We start from the raw sequence: 24,450 nt of genomic DNA on the forward strand, positions 1-24,450 counted from the left end.
TCACTCCGTTGCACCCGCAACTAAGCCCCAGCGGAAGGTCATCCCTTAGACCATTCACTCTATCGTGGCCGCAAAGAACTCGAGGAACGGAGGTAGAGGGGACGCTCCTGTACTTCTCGACTCACCCTCTCAACCCTCTCCAAACTAGCTTTGTCTAACACTCGTGGTGTGTCACTCACTCACAAGGTTACCAACAAGAACTCTCAACCCTAGTGTCACTCTAGGGGAGTATTCAGACAATCAAGCATTCAAGATTGAAACTCACAATAAACATCAATTAATTGAAAACATAATAAAGAGATTCAAAGAAATGAATACATCCTAGGGTTCACAAATACCCAAGTACCCACTAAGGGTTTAGCTCTCCATGGAGCTAAGCAAAATCAAAGAAATAGAATGTAAAAGCAATGAATCCATAGAAAACCCCCTCGATAGTCGTGTCAATGGTCTTGTGGAAAGTCCTCTACTCGTAGTCCAAAGATCCCCTTGTCCAGTATAGGATACGCCTCGACGGAAGCTCCCCTACCAACCTTCTTCCAAAGAGATGACGATGTCGGAGCAGTAGAACCTCTCCAAAATCCTAGCCAATACCTCTCAAAACCCTAGCCTAAACCCTCTCTCAAGTTGGGGAAAATATGGAGAAAAGAATGCTGAAATCGGGGCTGAATCGGCTTTAAATAAGGATGGAATCGGGGATCCACACGCCCCTATGGACGCCCCTGTGGATTTTTCACACGGGGGTGTGGAAATTCCACATGCCTTGTGGATTCTCTGTTCTGCAGCTTTCTTGGCCGGCTATGAACAATATTGCTACAGTACTTTGCTACAGCATCCGTCTGAAATACTTCCCGAATCCATACTCTCATCGAGGTAACACAAACAGGCACACGTTCACGTCGTGGATCGCTTTGCTTCTTCAATGATGGAAATGTTGGTGGAGATCTTGTTCTATATGCATAGGTCAGAATGCTTGAGTATGACTGCTCTTGTGCCCCTCCAAATGGTTGTGCTCACTCAAATACGAGGAGGTTGGCACACACTCTAGCATCTCACACCCGACCTATGTCTTCGCGTTTGAACCTTAGCAAGATTCCCTCCAAAATCGGTGCAATATGATCCACATTGGCTTCTTTCCTTCATAATCGGCCTCACAACCCTACCTGCATAAAAGTAACATAAAAACACACATATTTGAGTGAATGTATAGCCACAATATCAAGGTTATCAGACATGATTGAATGTTCTAAAGAAGCAGCATTGATGTTGCCAAATGGGACATCCTTGCAGATGAAAAATGATTTCTATTCCCCTAAGTCTAGGAGGAACCTTCTAAGCTTTAAAGATATACGTCTCAATGGATATCATTTAGAGACGGTTGATAAAGAAGAAAAAGAATATCTTCATATTACACGAATTATTTCATACCAAAAACGTGTACTTGAAAGCTTTCCCTGTATATCTTCAGGGTTATATTTTACACGTATCAAAGTGATGGAATCACATATGGTATTAACTCGAAAAGTTAATGACCCAGGGATATGTAAAATATGGCATGAAAGACTTGGACATCCGGGTGCTATTATGCTGCGCCGGATTGTTACTAGTTCTCATGGACACCCACTAAAGGATTATAAAATCCTAGCAAATAATGAATATGCATGTTCAGCATGCTCAATGGGAAAGCTAATTAACAGACCTTCGACAACTAAGGTGACTAGTGAATCTCCTAAATTTTTAGAAAGAATGCAAGGAGATATATGTGGACCAATACATCCATCATGGGGAGCATTTAGGTATTTTATGGTTTTAATCGATGCATGGACTAGATGGTCCCATGTTTCACTTCTATCTACAAGGAAATGTAGCCTTTGCAAGACTATTGGCACAAATTATCAGGCTTAAAGAACAATTTTCAGATTATCCCATAAAGATAATTCGTCTTGATGATGCTGGTGAATTTTCATCAAAACCATTTTATGATTATTGTATGACAGTTGGAATATATGTTGAGCATCTAGTAGCTCATGTACATACCCAAAATGAGTTGGCAGAATCATTAATTAAAATACTCCAGATTATTGCTCGTCCAATGTTATTAAGTACGAAACTACCTACAAGTGCATGGGTCATGCTATTTTGCATGTTGTAGCTTTAATACAGATCCGACCCACTGCATGTAATTCATATTCACCACACCAACTTGTTATGGGTAAAGAACCTGGTATTTCACATATGAGAAAATTTGGTTGTGCAATATATGTGCCAATAGCACTACCAAATCGTACAAAAATGGGTCCACAAAGCAGACTTGGTATATATGTTGGTTACGATTCTCCCTCGATTATATGATATTTAGAGCCATTAATGGGAGATGTATTTACTGCAAGATTTGCAGATTGCCATTTTGATGAATCAATTTTCCCTTCATTAGGGGAAGAAATGATTACTCAAAACAAGCCAAAAGAAATTGATTGGAATGCATCATGATTGCATACATATGATCCTCGCACCAATGAATGTGAACTTGAAGTTCAAAGAATCATTAAATTACAAAATATTGCAAATGAAATACCTGATGCATTTACTGATACTAAAATGGTAACCAAATCATATATACCAGCTGCCAACGCTCCTGCAAGGATTGAGATTCCTAAGACTCCATTGAAAGAAAATCAAGTAAAAAATAAACCACGACAAAAACGTGGAAGACCAATTGGCGCCAAAGATTCAGCTCCTAGAAAAAAGAAGCAGAAAAATAAAGAGAAGGATCTCCCATGTAAAAAGAGAGAGGAAATTATGAAACCCTCAGAACAAGTTAATGAAGAATCAATGGGGAATGATACTTATGAAAATATTGAAAATTCAATTTTCTATGTAGATGATGGTCAAAGAAAAGAATCGGCATGAGACCGAAATAAATGATATATTCATCTACAATGTGGCTACAGATATAGAAATAAATACTGATAATGATCCAGAGCCATGGCCTATTAATGAATGTCAACAAAGAAATGATTGGTCAAAATGGAAAGAAGCTATCTAGGTTGAGCTAAATTCCCTATCAAAATGAGAGGTGTTTGGGCCGATAGTGCCAACACCAGAAGTGATAAAACAAGTTGGTTATAAATGGGTGTTTGTGAGAAATATATTCTCCTATAATGGATGGAATTACTTTTCAATTTTTAATTACCATGGCAGCAAGTAATAAATTAGATATGCAGTTGATGGATGTTGTCACAGTATATTTGTATGAATTACTTGAAAATGACATATATATGAAAATCCTGGAATGATTCAGGAAAACAGACATTACAAATCATCATCATTTATACTCTATTACAAATCATGGATTAAAACAATCTGGAGAGATGTGTGGCATAACCGTCTCAGTGAATATCTTATAAAAGAAGGGTACCAAAATGATAATATATATCCATGTGTGTTTATTAAATGTTATACTAACGGTTTTTATAGTAGTATATGTGGATGATTTAAATCTTGTAGGCACTCCTTCTGAAATTGCAATTACAGCATCATATCTGAGGAAGGAATTTGAAATGAAAGATTTGGGAAAGACCAAATTTTTTTTTGGTATACAAATTGAGCACTTACCCTCGGGAATATTTATACATCAATCAACCTATACAGAAAAGGTGCTAAAGAGATTCAATATGGAAAAGGCTGATCCATTAAGTACTCCAATGGTTGTCCGAGCACTTGATGTACAGAAAGATCCATTTCGTCCACCTGAAGAAGGAGAAATCATTCTTGGTCCAGAAACTCCATATATAAGTGCAATTTGTGCATTAATGTATCTTGCAAATAATATAAGACCAGATATAGCTTTTGCGGTAAATCTTCAAGCAAGATACAAGTCTACGCTGACATGAAGACACTAGAAAGGAGTAAAAGATGTGCTACATTATTTACGAGGAACTACATATCTGGTCTTATTCTATCCACAAGAATCTTCACCCAACCTCACAGGCTTTGCTGATGTTGGGTATCTGTCTGATCCTCACAAAGGGCGATCTCAAACTGGATACATATTTTCTTACAATGGTACAGCTATCTCATGGCGTTCCACATACAAACTCTTGCAGCTACTTCATCAAATCATGCTGAATTCTAGCTTTACATGAAGCAAGTCAAGCATGCCAATGGTTGTGATCTATGATTGGTCATATACAGTCATCATGCAAATTACCAACTGTTACGACAAATGCTACAGTAATTTATAAAAGACAGCAGTGCTTGTATTTCTCAAATACAAGGAGGTTATATTAAAGGTGACAGAATGAAACATATGTCACCAAAATTTTTTTACACTCATGATCTCCAGAAAGAAGGTGTTATAGAAGTTCAACAGATTTAATCTAATGAGAATCAAGCCGATCTATTCACAAAATCACTTCCCAAGTGCATTCACCAAAAACTTATATATAAATCCGGAATGAGAAGATTCGATGATGTAAGTACTCCTGAAATAAATTAAAATTATTTATTTGAAGGGGAGACTGTACTCTTTTTCCCTTCGCCAAGGTTTTTATCCAAATGGGTTTTTCCGAGGCAAGGTTTTTAATGAGGCAGTAACCCTTAAATATACCAAGGATAGTGTACTCTTTTTCCTTAGCTAGGTTTTTATCCCACTGGATTTTTCCTAGCAAGGTTTTAATAAAGCATATCCTTTGGGTGTAGGCATCCAAGGGGAAGTGTTATGAATATTATAAATGGATGCCTAATGTAGCTTTAACACTGCAGCAGTCGGCATTACTACAACAACCTTCTAGATATTACTGTAGCAGCCGCCAGTACAAGAGGAAAGAAGAAGAAGAGGTGATTTTTAAAGGATTTTTGGTAAATATTATGGCTCTTTATTCTTATTATTCTCTTTACTTTTATAAAATATTTTCAACTATATATATATATATATATACAAAATAAATTCTATTTAGATTACTCTAAATTCCTTGTAAGAATGTCCAAAATGAAACTTCCATTTTAAAATCTATTTGACATAACAACATTCATCATTTTTTTTCAATTTTCTTTGATTCTCTTCATTTTAATTTTTATGCTTAATGCAACTTAATGTATCTTTTAAAATTCATTGTACTTTCAGCTGTAGTTCATAACTAAGGAGGTGTTTGGATTGGGGGATAGAACACTATTGGAATGAAATTAATTATAAATAGTAATATATAACCATGTTTGGATATATTACTATTAACTTGGGAATGGATACTGTAGGTAATATCATTATGTATAGTAAAGGTATTTCATTACCCCCAAAATTGGGGGGCATAGATGGGAATAAATACTATTGACAGTTAATTGACATTTTTATCCCTATCTAAGATTTAATTAAATAATAATTATTAATTTAAATAACTAATTATAATAATTAAAGTAAATTATAATAAACATCAATTAAGTCATTTAAAAATTATAATAATTAAGATAAATAATAAATAACAAGAATTATTTAATATACATATTATATTATAATAATTAAACTGAAATGACATTTTTGCCCCCTACGTAGATTTAATTAAATAAAATAGTTAATAAAAGTATTTCATTATGGTAATTAAAGTGAAATGACATTTTTACATGGTAGATATTTAATTAAATAAATTATTGATAGTGAAATGACATTTTTGCCACTAGTTGATATTTAGTTAAATAAAAACCATTAATTAAATAACTAATTATAATAATTAAAGTAAATTATATTGAACATAAATTAAGTTATTTAAATGTTATAATAATTAAAATAAAAAATAATGAACAAGAATTATTTAATATACACATTACATTATAATAATTTAAGTGAAATGATATTTTTGCCCCCATATAGATTTAATTAAATAAAAGAGTTAATAAAAATATTTAAGTATTGTAATTAAAGTGAAATCAAACTTTTACCTAGTAGATATTTAATTAAACAAAATTATTAATTTAAATAATTATAACAAATTTGCTATCTTTAAAATAAATTAAAAGGATAAGTAAAATAAATTATTTAATTGGTTAATGGTAAAAAAATTATTTATTCTAAATATTTAATATTTTAAATAACATATCATTATTTATATTTAACATTAAAGTAATTTAAATACAATTCTTAATCCCACTTTTTCCATTCTCAATATTTATTCTTTCCAACCAAACACCTTTTTCATTATCATTACCATTATCATTCCTTCATCCAAACAGACCCTTAATGTATTTACATCTCCAAGTAATCATAATTATCATTCACAATTGAAAAATACATTGTCTATTGTTAGAGAAACACAAATTTACACAGAATTATACTATTAAGTTTAAAATGTTAAACAAACCACAATTACTCCCTAATTTCAACAAATTATTGCTATGATACATAACTACCAATTCAACCACACCAAAACTTTCAGGAAACAAAGCCGGCAAATGAGGCCAAGCCTAGATTTAAAAAATAGTAATATTTCTTGTGAATCAAATCAAATGCGATATATTTTTGTACATTTTTTACGAATATGGATTTCAAAAGTTAATGAAAATACTGCAATAATACAAATCGTATAACAATTTCCTTGAGCATCAATTTCTTAAAACTTACATAGGGAAAAGTTGGTCAGCAAAAGTCAGATGGTACTTTTAACATTCACATCACTAGTAAGTAAATACACATTTTCGGACACAATCTATTAGATTTGCAGGTATAACATTCACTTTTAACTCATTTTTATGTACATTGCAAGGGGAAAAATTTATATACATCTATTTCAACAGGGTCGCAAACACTCACTAATATATATATCTTGGTGCATCTGAAAGTAAGAATGCTGCAATTGAAGTTCATAGTAGACCTTAGCGAATATATAGTGGCCAACGCCATGCAGAATGGCAGTTGTTACTTTTCGTTTTCCAGGTGACTAGTTTCGAGTACATAGTCTCTCATAAGTCTTGTGTTAGAATCGTCAACCATCTGTCATGCCATGTTCATTAAATTGAAATAGTCTGTGTACAAATAATCAACTTGGTTTTCAAAATTGTAACTAGGACAAGAACTGACCTTAAAAGCCAACTTCTGTAAATTATCCCACTCAAAATCTCTTTTAGAATATGCGGATCGAACCTGCAATGAGTTTTAGACAAAGTCAAATTTATACTGATTACGTGAATGGTGTGAAACTATTATTGATAACTCAATTCAGTGATACTGACCTCTAAAATGCGCAGAGCTGCATCGAAATAAAGAAAAAAAATGCATCAGTATCACTATTTAAAAATAAAAAATAAAAATAAGATTCTTGCTACCCAACACCAGCTTCAGCCTGGGCTTAATAAATCACTTTTTGGCTTGACCAAAAAAAAATCTAAGAAATAAGAAAAGTTGACTAATTATCTAACATCAATTCATGAAGTTGCCTCTATATTCCTTTCTACAAAAGAGAATTCTACAATCTAGATAAAGTCAAAGAGTTTAAAATGGCAATTTCCTTGATAGAAGGTTAAAAATAATTGAATGAAATAACTTCATCAAAATAAAGAACACCCATATTAGCAAGACGGAGTTTCATTATAAAAAATTGCACTATCTCAATGAAAATTTAGCAAAGCATCATTAGAGAACATCATGGGATATGGGAGGCAAATTCTATGGTTCTCATAAGACTAAATTTTCACTGATGAAGTATGAATTCATCTACAATACTAATAAAGTCAAAGAGTTTAAAATGACAATTTCCCTGTAGAAGGTTAAAAATAATTGAATGAAATAACATTATCGAAATAAAGAGCACCCATATTATTAAGGCGGATTTTCATATTAAAAAATTGCACTATCTCAATCAAAATTTAGCAAAGCATCATTAGAGAACTTCATGTGATATGGGAGGCAAATTCTTTTGTTCCCGTAAGACTAAATTTTCACTGATGAAGTATGAATTCATAGTTGAAATCATATAAATAAAATTGCACTATCTCAATGAAAATTTAGCAAAGCATCATCAGAGATCATGTGATATGGGAGGCAAATTCTTTGGTTCTCATAAGACTAAATTTTCACTGATGAAGTATATATTCATAGTAGAATTTTATGCTGCAAAAGCATATGTCAGATTTGGATCTATGTAAAGGGTATGTAACTATTAGCTTGGAAATGGTATCAGGCATAATTTGCATTTATGTATTAGTTTGCAGCCCATGATTAATTGGGACAATAATCTCTAGGATTTACATAAGATTTGGACACATATCAGCTTAGCAGCTGATTGCCCTATTTCACATAATTGTCACTTCAGTTTCTCAGATTATTGTGCCATACATAATTAAAGCATTTCAATTTTAGTTAAAATAATATATAGAATCAAAATTATATCAAGTCAAAATTAATTATGGAAGCAGTAAAATATGTACAACAATATTTATGTAGATGCCTACTATTTACATATTTTGCATAATAGTTTATATCACCATATTTTCTATAAAATGCAACTATTTTATCGAATTCCACTTAAACAATAGGTCATTTGATCAAAATAAAATATCTATATAAAATTTAAAGAATCTAACACACAAACAAGATCCAATTCTGAATTCGCCATCACTTGGTTGTACAAGTGCATACATATGTGGCTGCTTGACCACATGTGAGTTCATGGCATAATAATATATATAGACGGAGAGTACTAAGGTGTCACATCACATACTATACTCCGGTTGTGTGGTTACTGCATATGTGGCTTGCTTAAGCTGCATTTGAAACACTGGTACAAACATCAACCATAGTTAAAACACGTGCATTGAGGTAAAGAAGTTCAAAAACAGTCTTCATCCAGTGTAAGCAATATACACTTGGTTATATTAAAAAGCAACATGGAGGACTAGCAAGGTTGATTTAAGGCATTAATTCTGACTATTTTTGGAAGGGTTTTTTCTTTGGATGTGGAAAGCAGTACAAAATAGAACACACTATTATAAGAGGATTAGGATGTCAATAAAAAATTAGAGAAAATTGATTGCTTACCCTTGCAAGCTAGACAATTGTCAATATACCCTCATAAAAATCACATTTGTTTATAAATTCTTATGATTGATTGAAAAATAATTCTTTTGTTCTCGTAAGACTAAATTTTCACTGATGAAGTATGACTTGTAGGGGTATATAAACAAATGCAATTTTTATAGGCATATATAAAAATTTCCATTTTTGGAAAGGCATGCAAGTAAAAAAACCCAAAAAAAATTAACACTTCTAATCTCAAGTTGTAATGTCACACAGTATAGATTTCTGGTGCGATAATCAAACGATGCTTTTTATGGTATTTAAACATATAGCACTAATCACAGGGATCGGCCCCTGTGGCACATGTGCATTGTAAGCAAAGTGTTCTTCAATGATCAATTTGAAAGTGTTAGGCACCCTCTAATGAATTTATTATATTCAGTCTAACTCATTACACTGCCAAGTATTTTAAGTGATCTTTGTATATTTGCCCGTTAAATCAGAACAAAACACAACTAGCACTTTTGTTCTTATTAAGATTGTTCAACCCTAATGAATAACAAAAATAAGCAAGCCTTTCAGTTCTTGAACTATAGTAATTAATTCATTTTGATCCCCAAAAACAAAAATTATCTAATTTGATCCAACAAGTAAAACAAAATTGAATAGGAAACACCAATATAACAACAGATTAGGTATTTCATTCCCCTTCCAAGTCAAAAGCTAAGAGTTCGCATGTGCAGCTTCTCCACATTTCACAAAAGAAAGAAAAAGAAAAAAAAAATTGAATAGGAACCAAAACTGATTTTTTTCTTCATAGTTTAGGGAATGTTCCTATTCAAAGATTAAAATCAATCTCCCTTTGGTTTTAGGGATTGGAATATCAAAATTGCACTTTTATCTACATTTTTAATAAGAAATCTTATTTGACATGATAAACAGTTGAGCCGAGATTACCTAAACCTTTATGCCGCGGAGACTCACGCATCAACGTCCTGCAGAACTTGTCGCCATCGTTCAATGAATTCCGGCTAATAAACTCCATCAACTCCTCGTACGCCTCTGGATTATAACTCTGTCCCAAATTGTAGGAAAAAAATTACAAAAATTGAATGATTCTGACAAGAAAATTACATAGAAGAGAACGGCAAAAATCAAAATCAGAAGGGAAGTGATACCTCAAGCTGAGCAAGAACAATCTTCACAGCGACGAAGGTGAAGAAGTCCTGAAGGTTCTTGGCAGCCTTGGCCTCCGGTGAGGCCTCACTGAAGCCGGGGACGTACATCTTTTGGCAACGAGAGGGGCTGAAGACGAGGAATCGGTCCCTCTTTGGAGGAATCTGGTGGGTACGAGGAGGTCTGAGAAGAGGAGTTCGGGAAATAGGGTTTACCCAAGAGAGGCATTCCATGGCGTGGGATTTGGAGAGTAGTGCACAGGAAGAATGGAAGCAGAGCTCGCGGAGAAGGCTGGTGATGAGTAAGAAAAAAATCTGTGTATACACACAATTGGTTGGTGTTTGTCTGTGTATGGACAAGCTACAACCAGGGAAGTTGCAAATTAAGGCCTTGTTTGGATTTTTTTTTTTTTAATGAGAAGTATATAAAGGATTCTTTTAAAAAAATTTGAAAAATTTATAAATATTTCTAAAATTAATGTTATATCATTAACCAACTCTAATTTTGTCTTTCGAGAGAATTGCCATTATTACCACCAGCTATTCTTATTTACATGGTTGATTAAAATTTATCATTATTAAAAAGTTATAGCATCGAGTTTGTCATCTACTAGATATTCAAATTTTCTAATTATTATTCTTTAACTCAAATATTAGAGTTTTATATTATTTTTTAATATTTTTTATTTGATTGTTGATTTAAAAAAATGTGGGAATCAAAGAGTTCAAAGTAGATAAGCATTTATGCCCTTTTATTTAATGAAAAATTTATCCTAACAATGAAAAGCCTAAACAATTTCCCAACTATAGAAGCATTTTCATAGGCTACTTAACTCATTTATTAACAAACTTTTAAAATTAGTCCTCTCAAAGTAGCACATAAGGAGGACTAATAACACTTTTAAAATTAGTCCTCCCAAAGTAACACTTTTTAATAAATTAATCAAAACAGATTCTAAAATCTAATAGAGATTTCACAAAGTAGCACCATAAGGAGGACTAATAAGATAACATGAGACTATAGATGACTAATAAGTTCAATAGTGATTGTAGTAAAGTAGAAATATAGCAATAATCGGTCTAATGGTTTTCGTAGAATGGTGTGCAACAAACTTTATATTACAAGGTAAATAGGCAAAGTAATAGACTGAGGGCCTATTAAATTCTAATAAAATATAATATAGATATTTTTGTAAGAAGAGAAAATCAATTCTATGGAAATTCTCACGAAATAAGCCTCTTAGCGAGACAGTAGAATATTATGACAAAAATTATTTTAATAATAAAAAACTATTGGAAAATATCTATTATATAATGGACATTGAAAAGGAACCTAATGCGTGTGGCATGTAAAATTACCAACTAAATGCAGGTGCACGTGTCATATCAAGTAGTAAAATGTCCTATGAAACCAAGGTTGTCTATCCAAAGATGATTGGATGTACTAGTATGTACAACCACTCTCCCATTATCTAGCCTAATAAAAATAGTGAAGAATGCGACAAAGCTAAAAAAACTACATGAGCTAATACCAATGTTGAAGAAAGATAATGGCACATTGGAGAAAATCAAGCATAGAAAGGAGGTATATGGATAGAGAATCCCCTAGGGTTTCCATTAAGTCCTAGATTTGGATATTAGACTAGTGATTGAGTTGATTGCACCAAGGGTTTTCCTAAATTGTGTTAATCTCTTTCTTAAGGCATCCCATACAGAGCTAATACATACATCCTTACAATTACTTTAGTGCTTTGTGAAATCCCTAAATTGAGTAGAACCATGGGGCTTCAATGCAAAGTGACATATCTCTAGGCATCACAGTTCGGTCTTACTATGGTAGATTTACATGTGGAGGATTCCTCAATCTCGCACTCATGAATTGGATGTGAAGATCCAGGCTCTTCTAGTGTACATAATCATGGCAATAAGTACATGGAGTTAAACCACAATCAAAACTCAATGCATTAAAATCAATATTCAAAGACTAATACGAAAAAACTCTCAAGATCATCTATGCCCGAATACCACACTAGATTAGTTCCTCATCATGGAGGAACTCAACCACAATCCAGAGGATTACAACCGAATCAAAATAAACTGGATATAAACTATTATGCAAAATATGTAAATTGAGGAATACAACCGAATCAACCACTTGGATTTCTCTACTCATGGCACTCTTCTTCTCCTTGACGGGCTCTTCGTTGTCAAAATATCTCCAATGAAATATGGTCGATAGCCTCCAGGCAAAAGAACTCCCCTCCGAACCTACTAACTACTTATTTATAATAGACCAGTCATAAAAGGCAAGGTGTAAGGGATTTGATTCAAAGATTCCCGAGTCACATGGGCACTTTTAAGAGGTCACACACCAATAACTTCTTTGTTCTTTTATATATGTTGTCGAGGTTCCACACCTTCAAGTTTATAGACGTGTGGCCACCCATGTGGCTTTCTAGAAGACTCTAATTTGCTCCAAAAATGCCTCAAATTGCTCTCTTAACCTCCATGCCCCCTCTAATACCCTGAATGCACAAGGGTAATAAACCAAGTACTAAATGCGACAAATTTCCTTTTATATACTTGTAAATGTTTAATTTAACAATATCAAAATACACATATTCAAGTACTTATTAGGTTGTTGTAACTAGCCATAAACAATTTTGCTTTATTTATATACAACATATTTCTTTAGTTATAAATGCAAACATTACCCCTTGGCTCTAGCTTGTCACACTTATAGACCTTTTGCTTAACATCGGTTTTGTAATTCCCAAACCTTTGGATACTTTTTGGAAAATATATTTAGGGTATTATCACAGTTATAGTAAGATTTTTCTACATAGTAGGTTTGTTGAGAAACCCAAGTGGAAAGCTTCAAGGACCTAAGTGTGAAAGTTTATAGAAATTTTGGGTTCACAAGTAATAAAAAGGTTTGATATGACATGTTTCCGGAAACCAAGGACTGAAAGGTAAGTTTGTAGGGACCTTTTGGAAATGTTATTTCATGGTTGAGGGACCATTAGTGACTTTTCAGGGAACTTTTTGTAAGGAATTTTATTTTTAGGGACCGGCAGTGAATTTCGGCAGAATGTAAGTTGAAGAGATAAGAAGGTTTTGGATAAGATGAAGCTTTCTTCTTCATCATCTTCATCAAGGGCTTCTAAACCGGTGAGAGAAAAGAAAGAATGAAGATAAGAGAAAAAAAAAATTGGAGATTTTGGGAGAGAAGAAGCTTGGTGCTTGATGGAGGGGAGGATGGGATGAAGCATCATTTGGTAAGGATTTTAAATAATTTTGTTTTGGTTGAGTTGTATGGATGTGTGTGTGTGTGTGTGTTGGTGATTTGTTGAAGAGAAGGTAGATTTTTGAAGAAGTGTTGAATGAATTCATGTTGGAAATTTTTGGTCAAGTCTTCATCTTGCAAATTTAGAAAGCAAACAATCTCATTGATCTATACTTACAAATGTTGCATATCTACAAAAATTCTTGAACATCACAGCATATGATGCAAGGGAGAGTTTTAAATGGTGCCTTACGTTTTTCTTGCACTTGAAATCATTGCATAGAAAGGTCTTTTCTTAGCAACTCTAAATAAACTAAAATCAAAGGACAACTTGTAATTCTTGTGTACATTCTTGCTCATAATGCTTACAAGAGCACTTTCAACATTTTGTAAAAACAGTTAATAATTATTTTAACAGAGTTCTTAAGCCTAACAATTAACTTGCATTTGAATACGTAAAGCTTCTGCCGATAATTGCATCATCAGTTATTTAGAAAAGCAAACTTTTTCCTCATATTTTAAGGTTCATAAAACTATATTAGTTATAAATTGTTTAATTTTCCATTCATAATTTTACCTTAGCAAATGTTATACATTTATTCTTTTAAGATTGCATTAGGGCTACTAGTGGAACACAAATTCTTATTTCCATTTCTTTATAATCGCATATCAAAATAGAAAATAAAACTCTAACTCTAACCTAGAATGTTATGGTCTTATATGACTTTGAGTTAGGTTTTTGCATATGAAAGAATTGATTGGTGTGGTTCTATTTTAATGCTCAGTTCTACAGTGTTCCTTTGACCAAGATTTTTAAGCCCGCAAGGATAAATGTTATCTAGTGGACTTAGGATGTGTAAATTCCCCAAAATTAATTGTCTCATATAAAAGTGTTTATTATGATTTGCAAGAGTAAGGATGGGCACAATCTATACCTAGCAATGCTAAGAAAAAAATCTAATCTATGACACTTCATTAAGGAACTAAGTTGAATGCATTGTTTGCATTTTGAAGATGAGAATTTCTATAGTAAAATTTGGAACTTTCCTGCCAATAAATTCTCAAAGTGATATAATAGCTATAGTATGTTTTGATATATAAGTAATTCATCCATATACATAAGGGTGTAAATAATATTGCAAAATTTAATAGTGGGTAAAAAAAATATCCTAGATAAATATGCAATGTATGGAAATGAAATCAACATAATAGGCTCTATGCATGTCGCAAGTGCTTACAAAAGAGATGAATTAACAGTGCAAATATAAAACAATTATTGTATTTATCATAGATATAGAACAAGAAGGATGCATAAGATTAACTCAATAATGAGTTTCATTCTTACCATTCTAATATTTGCTTGAAATTCATATATATGTGCTTTCAGAAACAATTTTTACTATACTACAGTAATAAATTATAAATCTATTTTATTTTCCTTTTGCACTTCTTGTACAAATGGCATCATAGGTATCTTCAAATATAGAAAAATAGAACTAAAATTAAGATATCATAAGAATAAATAAATAAATTTCAACAATTAAAAAAGATGAAAGATAATTAGCTATGAAAATGAGATCCACAATGAGACCAATACTATAATCAAGATAAAATATGTAGTAGAATTGACAAACTAAAGTCTCTCGGACATAACTGAATGTGACAAAATTTGTTGCATCCAGAACCCCAGTTCATGACGTCAACAGATTAGTCGAATACGTATGGAGAATAAGCCCACTTTGAATGTTAAGTCTCATCTAAGAGTAGTAATGCAATAATAATGATAGTGATAATATAACTATGGCAAAATTTTGGAAATACGACAAAATCCAAAGTATTCCAATTGGGGGAAAAAATTGCTATAGATAATGAGCTTACAAGCCTAGTACATACTGTGGGATCGAAAATACACACCCTAGCGTCGTGTCAATGAAGAGACACCAGGTGATATATATCGAATCACAAATATTATTATTATTATTATTATTATTATTATTATTATTATTATTATTTTTATCTTTGTGGGTTCTTCCTTTCTAATAGAGGCAAGCCTCTATTATTAATTACCCCAGACTGAAATCTTAAGAACCTCCGATTAAGGGCTCAAGTACAAGTAAAGGCAAGAAAACTTGCAAATTATAAATTTTTATTTACTACATATATATATATATATAACTTTATTTTTCAATATATAACTTTCTTTATATATATATTATATATAGTTGCCGCTGCCTGTGCCTTGCCACCGCGTTGCATGCCTTACTGCCGCTTTGAAATGCATATTTCCTCATTGCCTTGAAATTTATATATTTAGTTTAGAAATTGTTGCTGCCTTGAAATAAGTTTTCTTGTCATTGCTTTGGATTGGATTGATGCATCCATTTTACATAGCTCGAATGTGAGACATCTTAAATTGCGTTAATATTTGGTAAGCTCCAAAGTTGCAAAGCATGTGCAACACATCAATGTAGTCCAGGAATGTGAAGGAATCAATCGATTCATGCATCCTCACGCATAACTACTTTAATACATCATTTTTTTAAATATATATATATCTATTATCCCCTATGCCTCTTTTGAATGGTAGAGCCCGTCCTTTTCATTCTTATCTATACTCCACACACACACACACACACATATATATATATATATGCATGCACACACTGACATGCTTTTTTTTTTTTATTTGATACCATAAGCAACCATTATCATTAGAAATAAATACCCCTAGCTTAAAACCACATAGCCAAAGGCTTCAAATCACCACCATTTTTTATTATTTATTTATTTATTTATTAGCCAAGCCATCACTTTCTCAATTCTCCAACAATGGTTCTTTGCATGTTCTTCGATATTTTATATATATATTTGACATTAAAGTTGATTCTAAAACCATGTATGCATGAATGGTGGCAGGTCCCACGTTCCTTTAATCATTTTTGAAGCAACCTTCCCTTTTTAATTTTAAAATTCACAGCTTCAAACATTCAAACAATACTTGCATTAATAGCCATCTAAAGCCATACATGCCATGCATGGTTATCTAGTGGTGGGTCCCTCTTATACATGATGATATTGGGTTACATTTCCTTCTTCAAATAAGAGATCCACGTAAGTATGCATAGAGGTGCAAGATGGGCCGGCCCGGCCCGGCACGGCCCGGGCACGGTGCGGCCCGAGCACTGTACGTGCTCGGGCCAGCCCGGCCCGGCTTGCAATCGTGCCGGGCCGGCACGGCCCACCGTACAAGGGCGGTCGGCCCAGCCCAGGGCACGGCCCAGGCCAGCTGGGCTGGGCCGTGCCGGACCCGGCTGCCCCAGTTTTTTTAATATTAAATTATTTAAATTCTTTAAAAAAATATTGTAAAAAAATTGTAAAAATACTTTAAAAAAATACTAAAAAAATATGGATTTTTTTTAAAAAAATCTAAATATCATAAAAATATAAGTTTCTTGATTGTAAAAAATATACAACACATAAAGACTATAGAAAAAATAATTAAAAAATATGCAAAAAATTTTAATTTACATGAATACAAAAAAGATAAACTTTTTTAAATTTAACATAATATTAGAAAATAAAATTACATAGAAAAAATAGAGATAAACTAAAAATAAATTACAAATAGATATAGGAAAAAAATTGCCATTTATTTAAAAACTATGAGGACAACTTAGAAAATTACAAACTTCGAAACAATTTAGAAAATTACAAACTTCGAAAACAATTTAGAAAATTACAAACTTCAAACTTCATTTGATTAATCTATTTCTTCATCAATACGGGTTGAAGTTGAATGCTCTGATGGTGTAAGGCCCCTCCCAGTATCACTCACCTTCTTCATGTATTCGTTGTTCTTGTAACCTATCTTCTGCTTCTAACCAATCCTTCAAACATATGCACATTTGCACTGCTTCTAATCATTTTGACTAGTAGTATGTTTGTCGGCATGCCTTTTCAAATGACCCGTTCCACCCGAAGTTTGACAAGAAAAATCTTTTTTGCATTTTTTACAAACGGCACGAGTCCCTTTGTTTGGAATTTCAACAATATTATAAAATTGCCATACACCCGAAGTTCTTTTTCTTGTGCTTGTTTTCGAGCTTACTCTTTGGATGCTCCCATACTAGGGGATTCGAATACGTCTCGAGCTCAAGTTGTGAATCATCAAAAATTTCCGGAGTTGTTTTCATTAAAAAAATGGTGTATCGAAAGGAAAATTGGGAGAGCCGGCCATTATAAAAAATAAAAAAAAAGTTTAGGGTTACCTCAACCTTGATGATGTAAATTTAATTCGTGGTTTTCTTGAAAAAGTCCGAATTGATGAGCTGATGAAAAGGTGGGGGAATTGTCGATTGATGAAACACTTGAGCCGGATTTGATAAAACTTCAAATCTTGAACTTGAAGAGATTGAGAACTAAGAGAGCTTGGAGTCTTCAATGCTTGAGAGATTAGAACAAGAATGAGTAATTTGGTGTAGAAATATGTAAGTGTTTGAGGGGTATTTATAGGTTATTTAAATTTTTTTCTAATTCCCAAAAATACCCTTGTAAACTAGCCGCTTTATTGTTGTTAAAAAGGGTAAAAAAATAATTATATTTTTAAAAGTCTAAAAATAAGCTTTTAAAAAGCTAACCGTTTTATAGTTGTTAAAGGGAGTCTAAATGTCGTTTTCAATATTTAAATTAGTTGGGGAAACAAATCAAAAACTGGCGGGCCGTGCCGGGCCGCTCGCAACGGCTAGTGGCGGGCCGTGCTGGGCTGGCCCGCGTGCTGAGCTAGCCCAGCCCAGACGGGCCGCGGGCCGTGCCGGCCCGCAGGCCATCAAAAGTGTGCCTGGCACGGCCCGAGATATGGGCCGTGCCAGCCTGGCTGGCAGCTGTAGGCTGGCCGTGCCGGGGCCGGGCACGGCCCAACTCGTGCTGGGCCGTGCCGGGCTCGGGCCGGCACGGCCCAGTTTGCACCTCTAAGTATGCATGCACAAAATGACATGCTCTCATTTTTTTCTTTAGTTTATTTCGTGGGCTTTTCATGGTTTTATATATATATATATATATATATATATATATATGAATAGCCAATGGTGGGTCCCCCATATACTTCATTAGATATATATGGTTTCATTTACAAACCATGCACATTCTTGCACGTTCTTTTCAAACCATGCAAGCATGCATTTTCTTTTAATAACTGCATCAATTATCATAGACTTTTCTTGCATGTTGTCATGTTCTGTTTGGTCCAACTTGAAGCATTGATCAGAAGGGAATATCCTAGATATATAAAAACTTCGATTTGGCACCTTCTATATTTTAAGACCTGGGCATCAAATCAACTAAGAAGGCTTCCCAGAGACATCAAATAACTCAACTCCATTTCCACTTCTTTGAAGAACTTCAGTCATTCCAGCCTCATTTTCAACCATTCCTCTGCATAACAATGTCTGCTTGAAGATGATGAAGTCTATTGCCTGTATTTTCACTCTTCATGACATATTGGCTTTTCGAACTTGTCCCTTGGATTCATGCAGGAACTCTTTCACCATGAATGCCTGCTTGAGAACCCATTCCAGCACGGTGATCACCTTTGCCTGAATGAGCTCCTTCTTCTTCGTTCCTTTTTTTTTTAGGCAATGTCCTTAAGTATAGGACGTTTCATGGCCTTGGGTTTCTTCTCAGTAGGAACTTTCTCTTGGGATCTCTCATGTGGTGAATCGAGAGGGATGGTTGGGGTGATGAAGAAGACACTCAACGCCATTTGCTTCACCTTCCCTCTCTCTTGCTCTTCTTACGGCTAGCACTAGGACTAGAAACTTCCTAAAACCTTCACTAAGTGCTTTACATGCATTTATTTCAATTTATCCTTCAACTTTGATATTACCTGATAATTGTATCATGGATTGTTTCTTGAGCATTAAATGATTTATTCTTCAGGAATAATGCTAACCAAACCTCTTTGCCATCAACGCCGAAGTAGAACTCCTCGTCGTTGAGGACGTTGATAATATAGTCAATGATGGACTTATCGACCTCCAACGCTCGACTACCTAGCATCCCGTGTACCACCAAGCTCACTACCACCTTCATAGACCTACTTTCATTTCTTCATAGTGTTGTTTGACAGATATGAAATCGGCCACGGCATACGAGTTAGTTGAACAATGACCTTTGACTTCCTTTGTACTTTACACTAGGCTTCTTTAATTAGCATCTTCAGTATTCGAGGGAGAGAGAGAGCAGCAATTCTTTGATGGGGTTTCCCAAGGGCTGAGGAACTTGCATTCTTCAATCTACATTTATTGTCTTTACTTTGGTAACAACAACCTTCCCAACTATCCCCTATCACTCGCTGAGCTTTGTTTGGAGAAGACGTTAGGGTTCATGAGAGTGGGGAGGCAACAACAGCAATAGTAGCGTAGTAGTAGCGGCATCATTTGCAGCAACGTAAGCATCATAGCAACTATGGTGGCAGACATCAACAGCAGCAGGTAGCAGCAGCATCATTTGTAGCAAGGTCAGCAATAACTATAACAACGATAGCGTCTGGATAGCATCTTTGAGGCCTCTTCGGGATCTGTTAAAGGATTAGAGATGTTGGGACGACTATCAGCACGTCAAATGCTTCATGTGAGATTAGCCGACCAAAAGAACCTTCTTCCTGCTCTAGGTTTATGAGGTAGCTCATATGGCGGTAAGCCATGGCTTCGTGATCATCATCATCGGTGGCCATAGTGGCGGTGGAAAGGGATCTTATGAACCATATTTTCACTTTCATGAGCATCATCCTAAACTTTGTCATTTTCCTGTGTTGTTCTTTGCGTCATCTTTATCTATCTCCTCTTCAGTTGGCAGCGGTAGCGGTTACAGTGACGGCGACATCCTCGGCAGGTAGCAATGGCAGCAGCGGGTGACGGTCACAACATAAGGCAACAACAACAGGCAGCGACAACGACAACAATAATAACAAGCAGTGATGGTTTCAAGCAACAACAGCAACGGCGGCAATAGCAGTGAAGGCAGCATGCAGCAACAGAAACGACGGCAATAGCAGTGAAGGTAACAGCAACAACTTTTCTTCTTATGTGTGTATATATATAGATGTTTGAAAGGGGAGAAAATGAAGTGGACCTTCTCCTTCGTCTTCTTCTCGCTTGTTCTTCCTTCTTCTTCTTTCTTCACCGTCCTCTTTAGATCTTCCTTCCCTCTCCTTCGTCTTCTTCTCTGGTTTCTTCTTCTCTCGATCTTCCTCCGTTCTTCTATCTTCTTCCCCTCTTTTGCTCCTCCTTCCCGTCTATTTAAAAGCATTCTTAACTAACCGCTCGGTCTCACATGGAGGCGGTTGCATCGATCGTGATGCCGGTTGTGTCCATCGTGTCGCGACCATGCTACACGTTCCACGACCACCAATTTTAATTATTAATTAATTAATTTTTTTAAAAATTATATATATATATATTTTTTTATTTTTATGTGATAATAAATTTTTTTATTTTATTATATATTATTTATTTATTTATTTATTATTTATTTATTATTATATTTTATTATATATATATATATATCTTTATCTTTATCTAATTTATTATTTATATATATATATATATATTATTATATTTTATTATATATATATCTTTATCTTTATCTAATTTATTATTATTATTATTATTATTTTATTTTTATATTTTTATATATATATATATATTTATCTTATCTGATTTTTTCCTTTTTATATTATATGTATATATTATTTTATTTTATTTTATTATTTATTTATCATTTTATATATATAATAAATTATTATTATTTTATTATACGTGTATACATATATATTATCTTTATCCTATTTTAATATTTTATTATTTGATTTACATATATATATATATATATTATATTTATCTGATTTAGTTTTGATTGATTTTTTTTTAATTTAATTTAATCATCATTTATTTATTATTTATTTTTTTTTTTTTAATATAATTAAATCTTTTTATCGGTATAATTATTTTATTTTATTTATTATATTTATTATCATTATTTTATATATATATTTGCATCATGATTTGTATTCATGACTGATCTTGGGATTGAGATCGCCTTGAGATCTGTGCTCTTGGCTGATCTTCAAATTTAAACATTTAAAATCGCTTCGAGATCTATGCTCTGGCCGATCTTGAGATTTTGGATACTTTAGACTGCCTTGAGATATGTACTCTCGACAGATCTAAGAGTTTGAATATTTAAGATCGCCTCGAGATCTGTACTCTTGGCTGATCTTGACATTTGAGTATTTTAGACTGCCTCGAAATCTGTGCTCTCGGCTGGTCCTGAGATTTGTGTATTTTAGACCATCTTGAGATCGGTGCTCTCGACTGGTCCTGAGATTTGTGTATTTTGGATATTTTGGATCGCCTCGAGATCGGTGCTCTCGGCTGATCCTGAGATTTGTGCATTTTAGACTGTCTTGAGATCGGTGCTCTCGACTGGTCCTGAGATTTGTGTATTTTGGATACTTTGGATCACCTCGAGATCGGTGCTCTCGGCTGATAGTGAGATTTGTGCATTTTAGACTGGCTTGAGATTTATGCTCTCAGCTAGTCTTGAGATTTGAATATTTTGAGTATTTTGTTTAACTTAGGAAATACATTTAATTAATTTATTATTATTATTATTTTTATATAAACACATACCCAGCATGAAAACATAGAAATTACACAACAAAAATATACACCATGGAAACAAAGAAAAATGCAAAATAACAAGAGAAAAGCTCATAAATTCAAATCATAACTCCTAAAATACAGTAGCCAAAACACATGATAATGTTATTCCCCGCCCTAAAGATCTAATTGAATATGTCCCCCAGACATGCCGTCACATGTACCTTTTTTCATATATCATAAACAGTTTTCATAAACAGATCGACAAATATTACTAGTGGTTAAGCATACATATATGCAATTGTGTTCGAATACACAAATATGTGTCAACACCCCCAATATACATCTCCATAAGTAAAATAACAGAATATAACCATATACAAAAATGTATACATAATCTCCCAATCATATATTCAACTCTCTAACAATACCGTTCTCTCACATAATATTCATAAAATCAAATTCATAGACATCACAAACACTTCTCACAGTATATCTATGCCTATGTATATGTACATAATTACATATAAATGCAATTACATAAAAATGTACATATACATAAAGATGTTTGCATGTGTATGTAAGTGTACAAAACTGCACCAAAAATGGTTTAAACAAAATAGTTATATTAGAACATGTATACACATATATTAGAATTATAGATTTATGAAAATATGTTATATATATATGTATATATGTATATATATATATATGTATATATATATATGCATATATAGAAATTCAATTGATTTACTTCTAACATGACTTGGTATATACAAATGAATGTGACTAGGAGACTCAAGTTTCTTATATACAGATATAAATGTATGTGTATCCAAAGGCCGATAATACTCTGAGTCATACAAGATTATCATTGATGAAAGTATGTTTTATGAGATATCTAAAATTTGGTTGTATATATATGAATATAGTTGCAAAAAAATGCCTAAGTCTAACAAGTTTTAAGGCGACCTCAGATGGTATAAAATTTTCCAATTTAGAAGATTTCAAGTTTCCAAGAGTTTCCAAAGTAGTTAACCAAGTAAGTACCAAGCAATAGCAAATAAAATACTAGCTAGATTTTTAGGATTTAGCAACGCATATACCTTGAGGATTTTCAAAAATAATAGATACATTAGCACAAAAGCAAAGGTTAAGGCCAAAAATCCCAAAATTAAATTATAAACACATTCATACACCAAACCTAACAAAGTGTACTTACCTCTAACTTTGACCGAAGTCGCTTTCCTTAGTTTCCCCTCTCCCAATTCCTCTCTTTCCTTGATCTCCCCCTCCTTCCTCCCTTGATCTTCCTCTCCATCCCTTCTTTTCTCTCTTCTACTTATTCCACTTAACTACCCGCTATCCACTCTCAAACAAAGCCCCCATACTAAGATCCAAATAAAATAAATGCCCGAATAGAAGCCATAGGGGGAATCCCATGCTACAATACCTGCTATATATAGAATATTGTATATGAATCAGCGCCATATAATATGCTATGTAGCTACAATAAAGGAATGAGAAAGACATACAATTTTACTATAATAACAATTCTCATAAAAAATAACTAACACACAGAGTCTATGACTTTGACTATACAGTTCTACAAGAGCTTGTTATTAGGGTGGTCATTACAAAATCCACCCCTAAAAAGGTTTAATTATTGCTTTATTCTCCTTTTCCAAGTATTTAATTTCATCTTTGTGGGTTTCGCTTGCATCATAAAACACTAAACCAAAGCCACTTTTTGTCTTCTTCAATTTCAATATTTTCCTGCTACTTAATTTTTTCCCTAAGCTGACCAACAAGCTCCATTTTTATTTAAAAATAAAATCCTAAAAAAATCTTTTCCTTCTTCACCTTTCAAACCACATCAAAGAATCTAATTAAGCTCTAAAAACAGTTTTAACTTTTAAACATTTGAGGTAATTTTTTTAATAAAATTTCTAGGTTTTGGTAGATTTCAATTAATGTTTTAATATAACTTGCATGAATAAATGTTAGTTGTGTGCTTGTAGCCAACATTGTTGTTAGAGGGCATTAGCCATTAGTTACAAGTTAGATATTTGTATCTGTATATTAGCAATAATCTAAATTCCTTGCCCCTATCAATTCTATTTGTAGGATTTTAATATAACTCAATTCTTTAATTGTGACATGTACTTGACTAGTGTTATCTTGCTACAACATAAACATGTGACAAATTTTGTAGCATTCAAGTTATAGGTGAAATGAAGCATTTTTGGCTCTTTCAAAAAATAAATAAATAAATAAATAAATAAATCAAAGTATGAAGTATTTGTCTTTGTTTCGATACTTGTCAATTGACAA

At 33.3% G+C, this 24,450-nt stretch overlaps 1 protein-coding gene across 2 annotated transcripts; it reads right to left on the minus strand.

Moving 5' to 3' along the window:
* Positions 1-6,548: 6,548 nt before the first annotated feature.
* Positions 6,549-10,530, minus strand: LOC120256895 (chaperonin-like RBCX protein 1, chloroplastic). Of its 2 annotated transcripts, none has more exons than XM_039264573.1 (5): positions 10,177-10,530; positions 9,962-10,073; positions 7,216-7,232; positions 7,064-7,126; positions 6,549-6,976 (listed from the first exon to the last, which is right to left on the minus strand). In XM_039264573.1, exons 1-5 carry the CDS (start codon positions 10,405-10,407, stop codon positions 6,902-6,904), a joined length of 498 nt encoding a protein of 165 aa, XP_039120507.1. In that variant the 5' UTR covers positions 10,408-10,530; the 3' UTR covers positions 6,549-6,901. The 2 variants fall into 2 exon arrangements, with proteins under 2 accessions (XP_039120507.1, XP_039120500.1); XM_039264566.1 differs by having other exon boundaries at positions 9,956-10,073.
* Between the last annotated feature and the right edge of the window lie 13,920 nt (positions 10,531-24,450).

This window comes from Dioscorea cayenensis, chromosome 3, assembly GCF_009730915.1.
Source record: "Dioscorea cayenensis subsp. rotundata cultivar TDr96_F1 chromosome 3, TDr96_F1_v2_PseudoChromosome.rev07_lg8_w22 25.fasta, whole genome shotgun sequence".
Classification (NCBI taxonomy): domain Eukaryota; kingdom Viridiplantae; phylum Streptophyta; class Magnoliopsida; order Dioscoreales; family Dioscoreaceae; genus Dioscorea; species Dioscorea cayenensis.

Bases quoted from the DNA above. Each gene is read 5' to 3' on its own strand.
- LOC120256895 (XM_039264566.1), bottom strand. From the start codon at position 10,407: ATGGAATGCCTCTCTTGGGTAAACCCTATTTCCCGAACTCCTCTTCTC. The intron at 10,074-10,176 runs GTATCACTTCCC...AATTTGGGACAG, and splicing joins TTGTTCTTGCTCAGCTTGAG to AGTTATAATCCAGAGGCGTA. The intron at 6,977-7,063 runs GTCAGTTCTTGT...ATGGCATGACAG, and splicing joins TACAGAAGTTGGCTTTTAAG to ATGGTTGACGATTCTAACAC.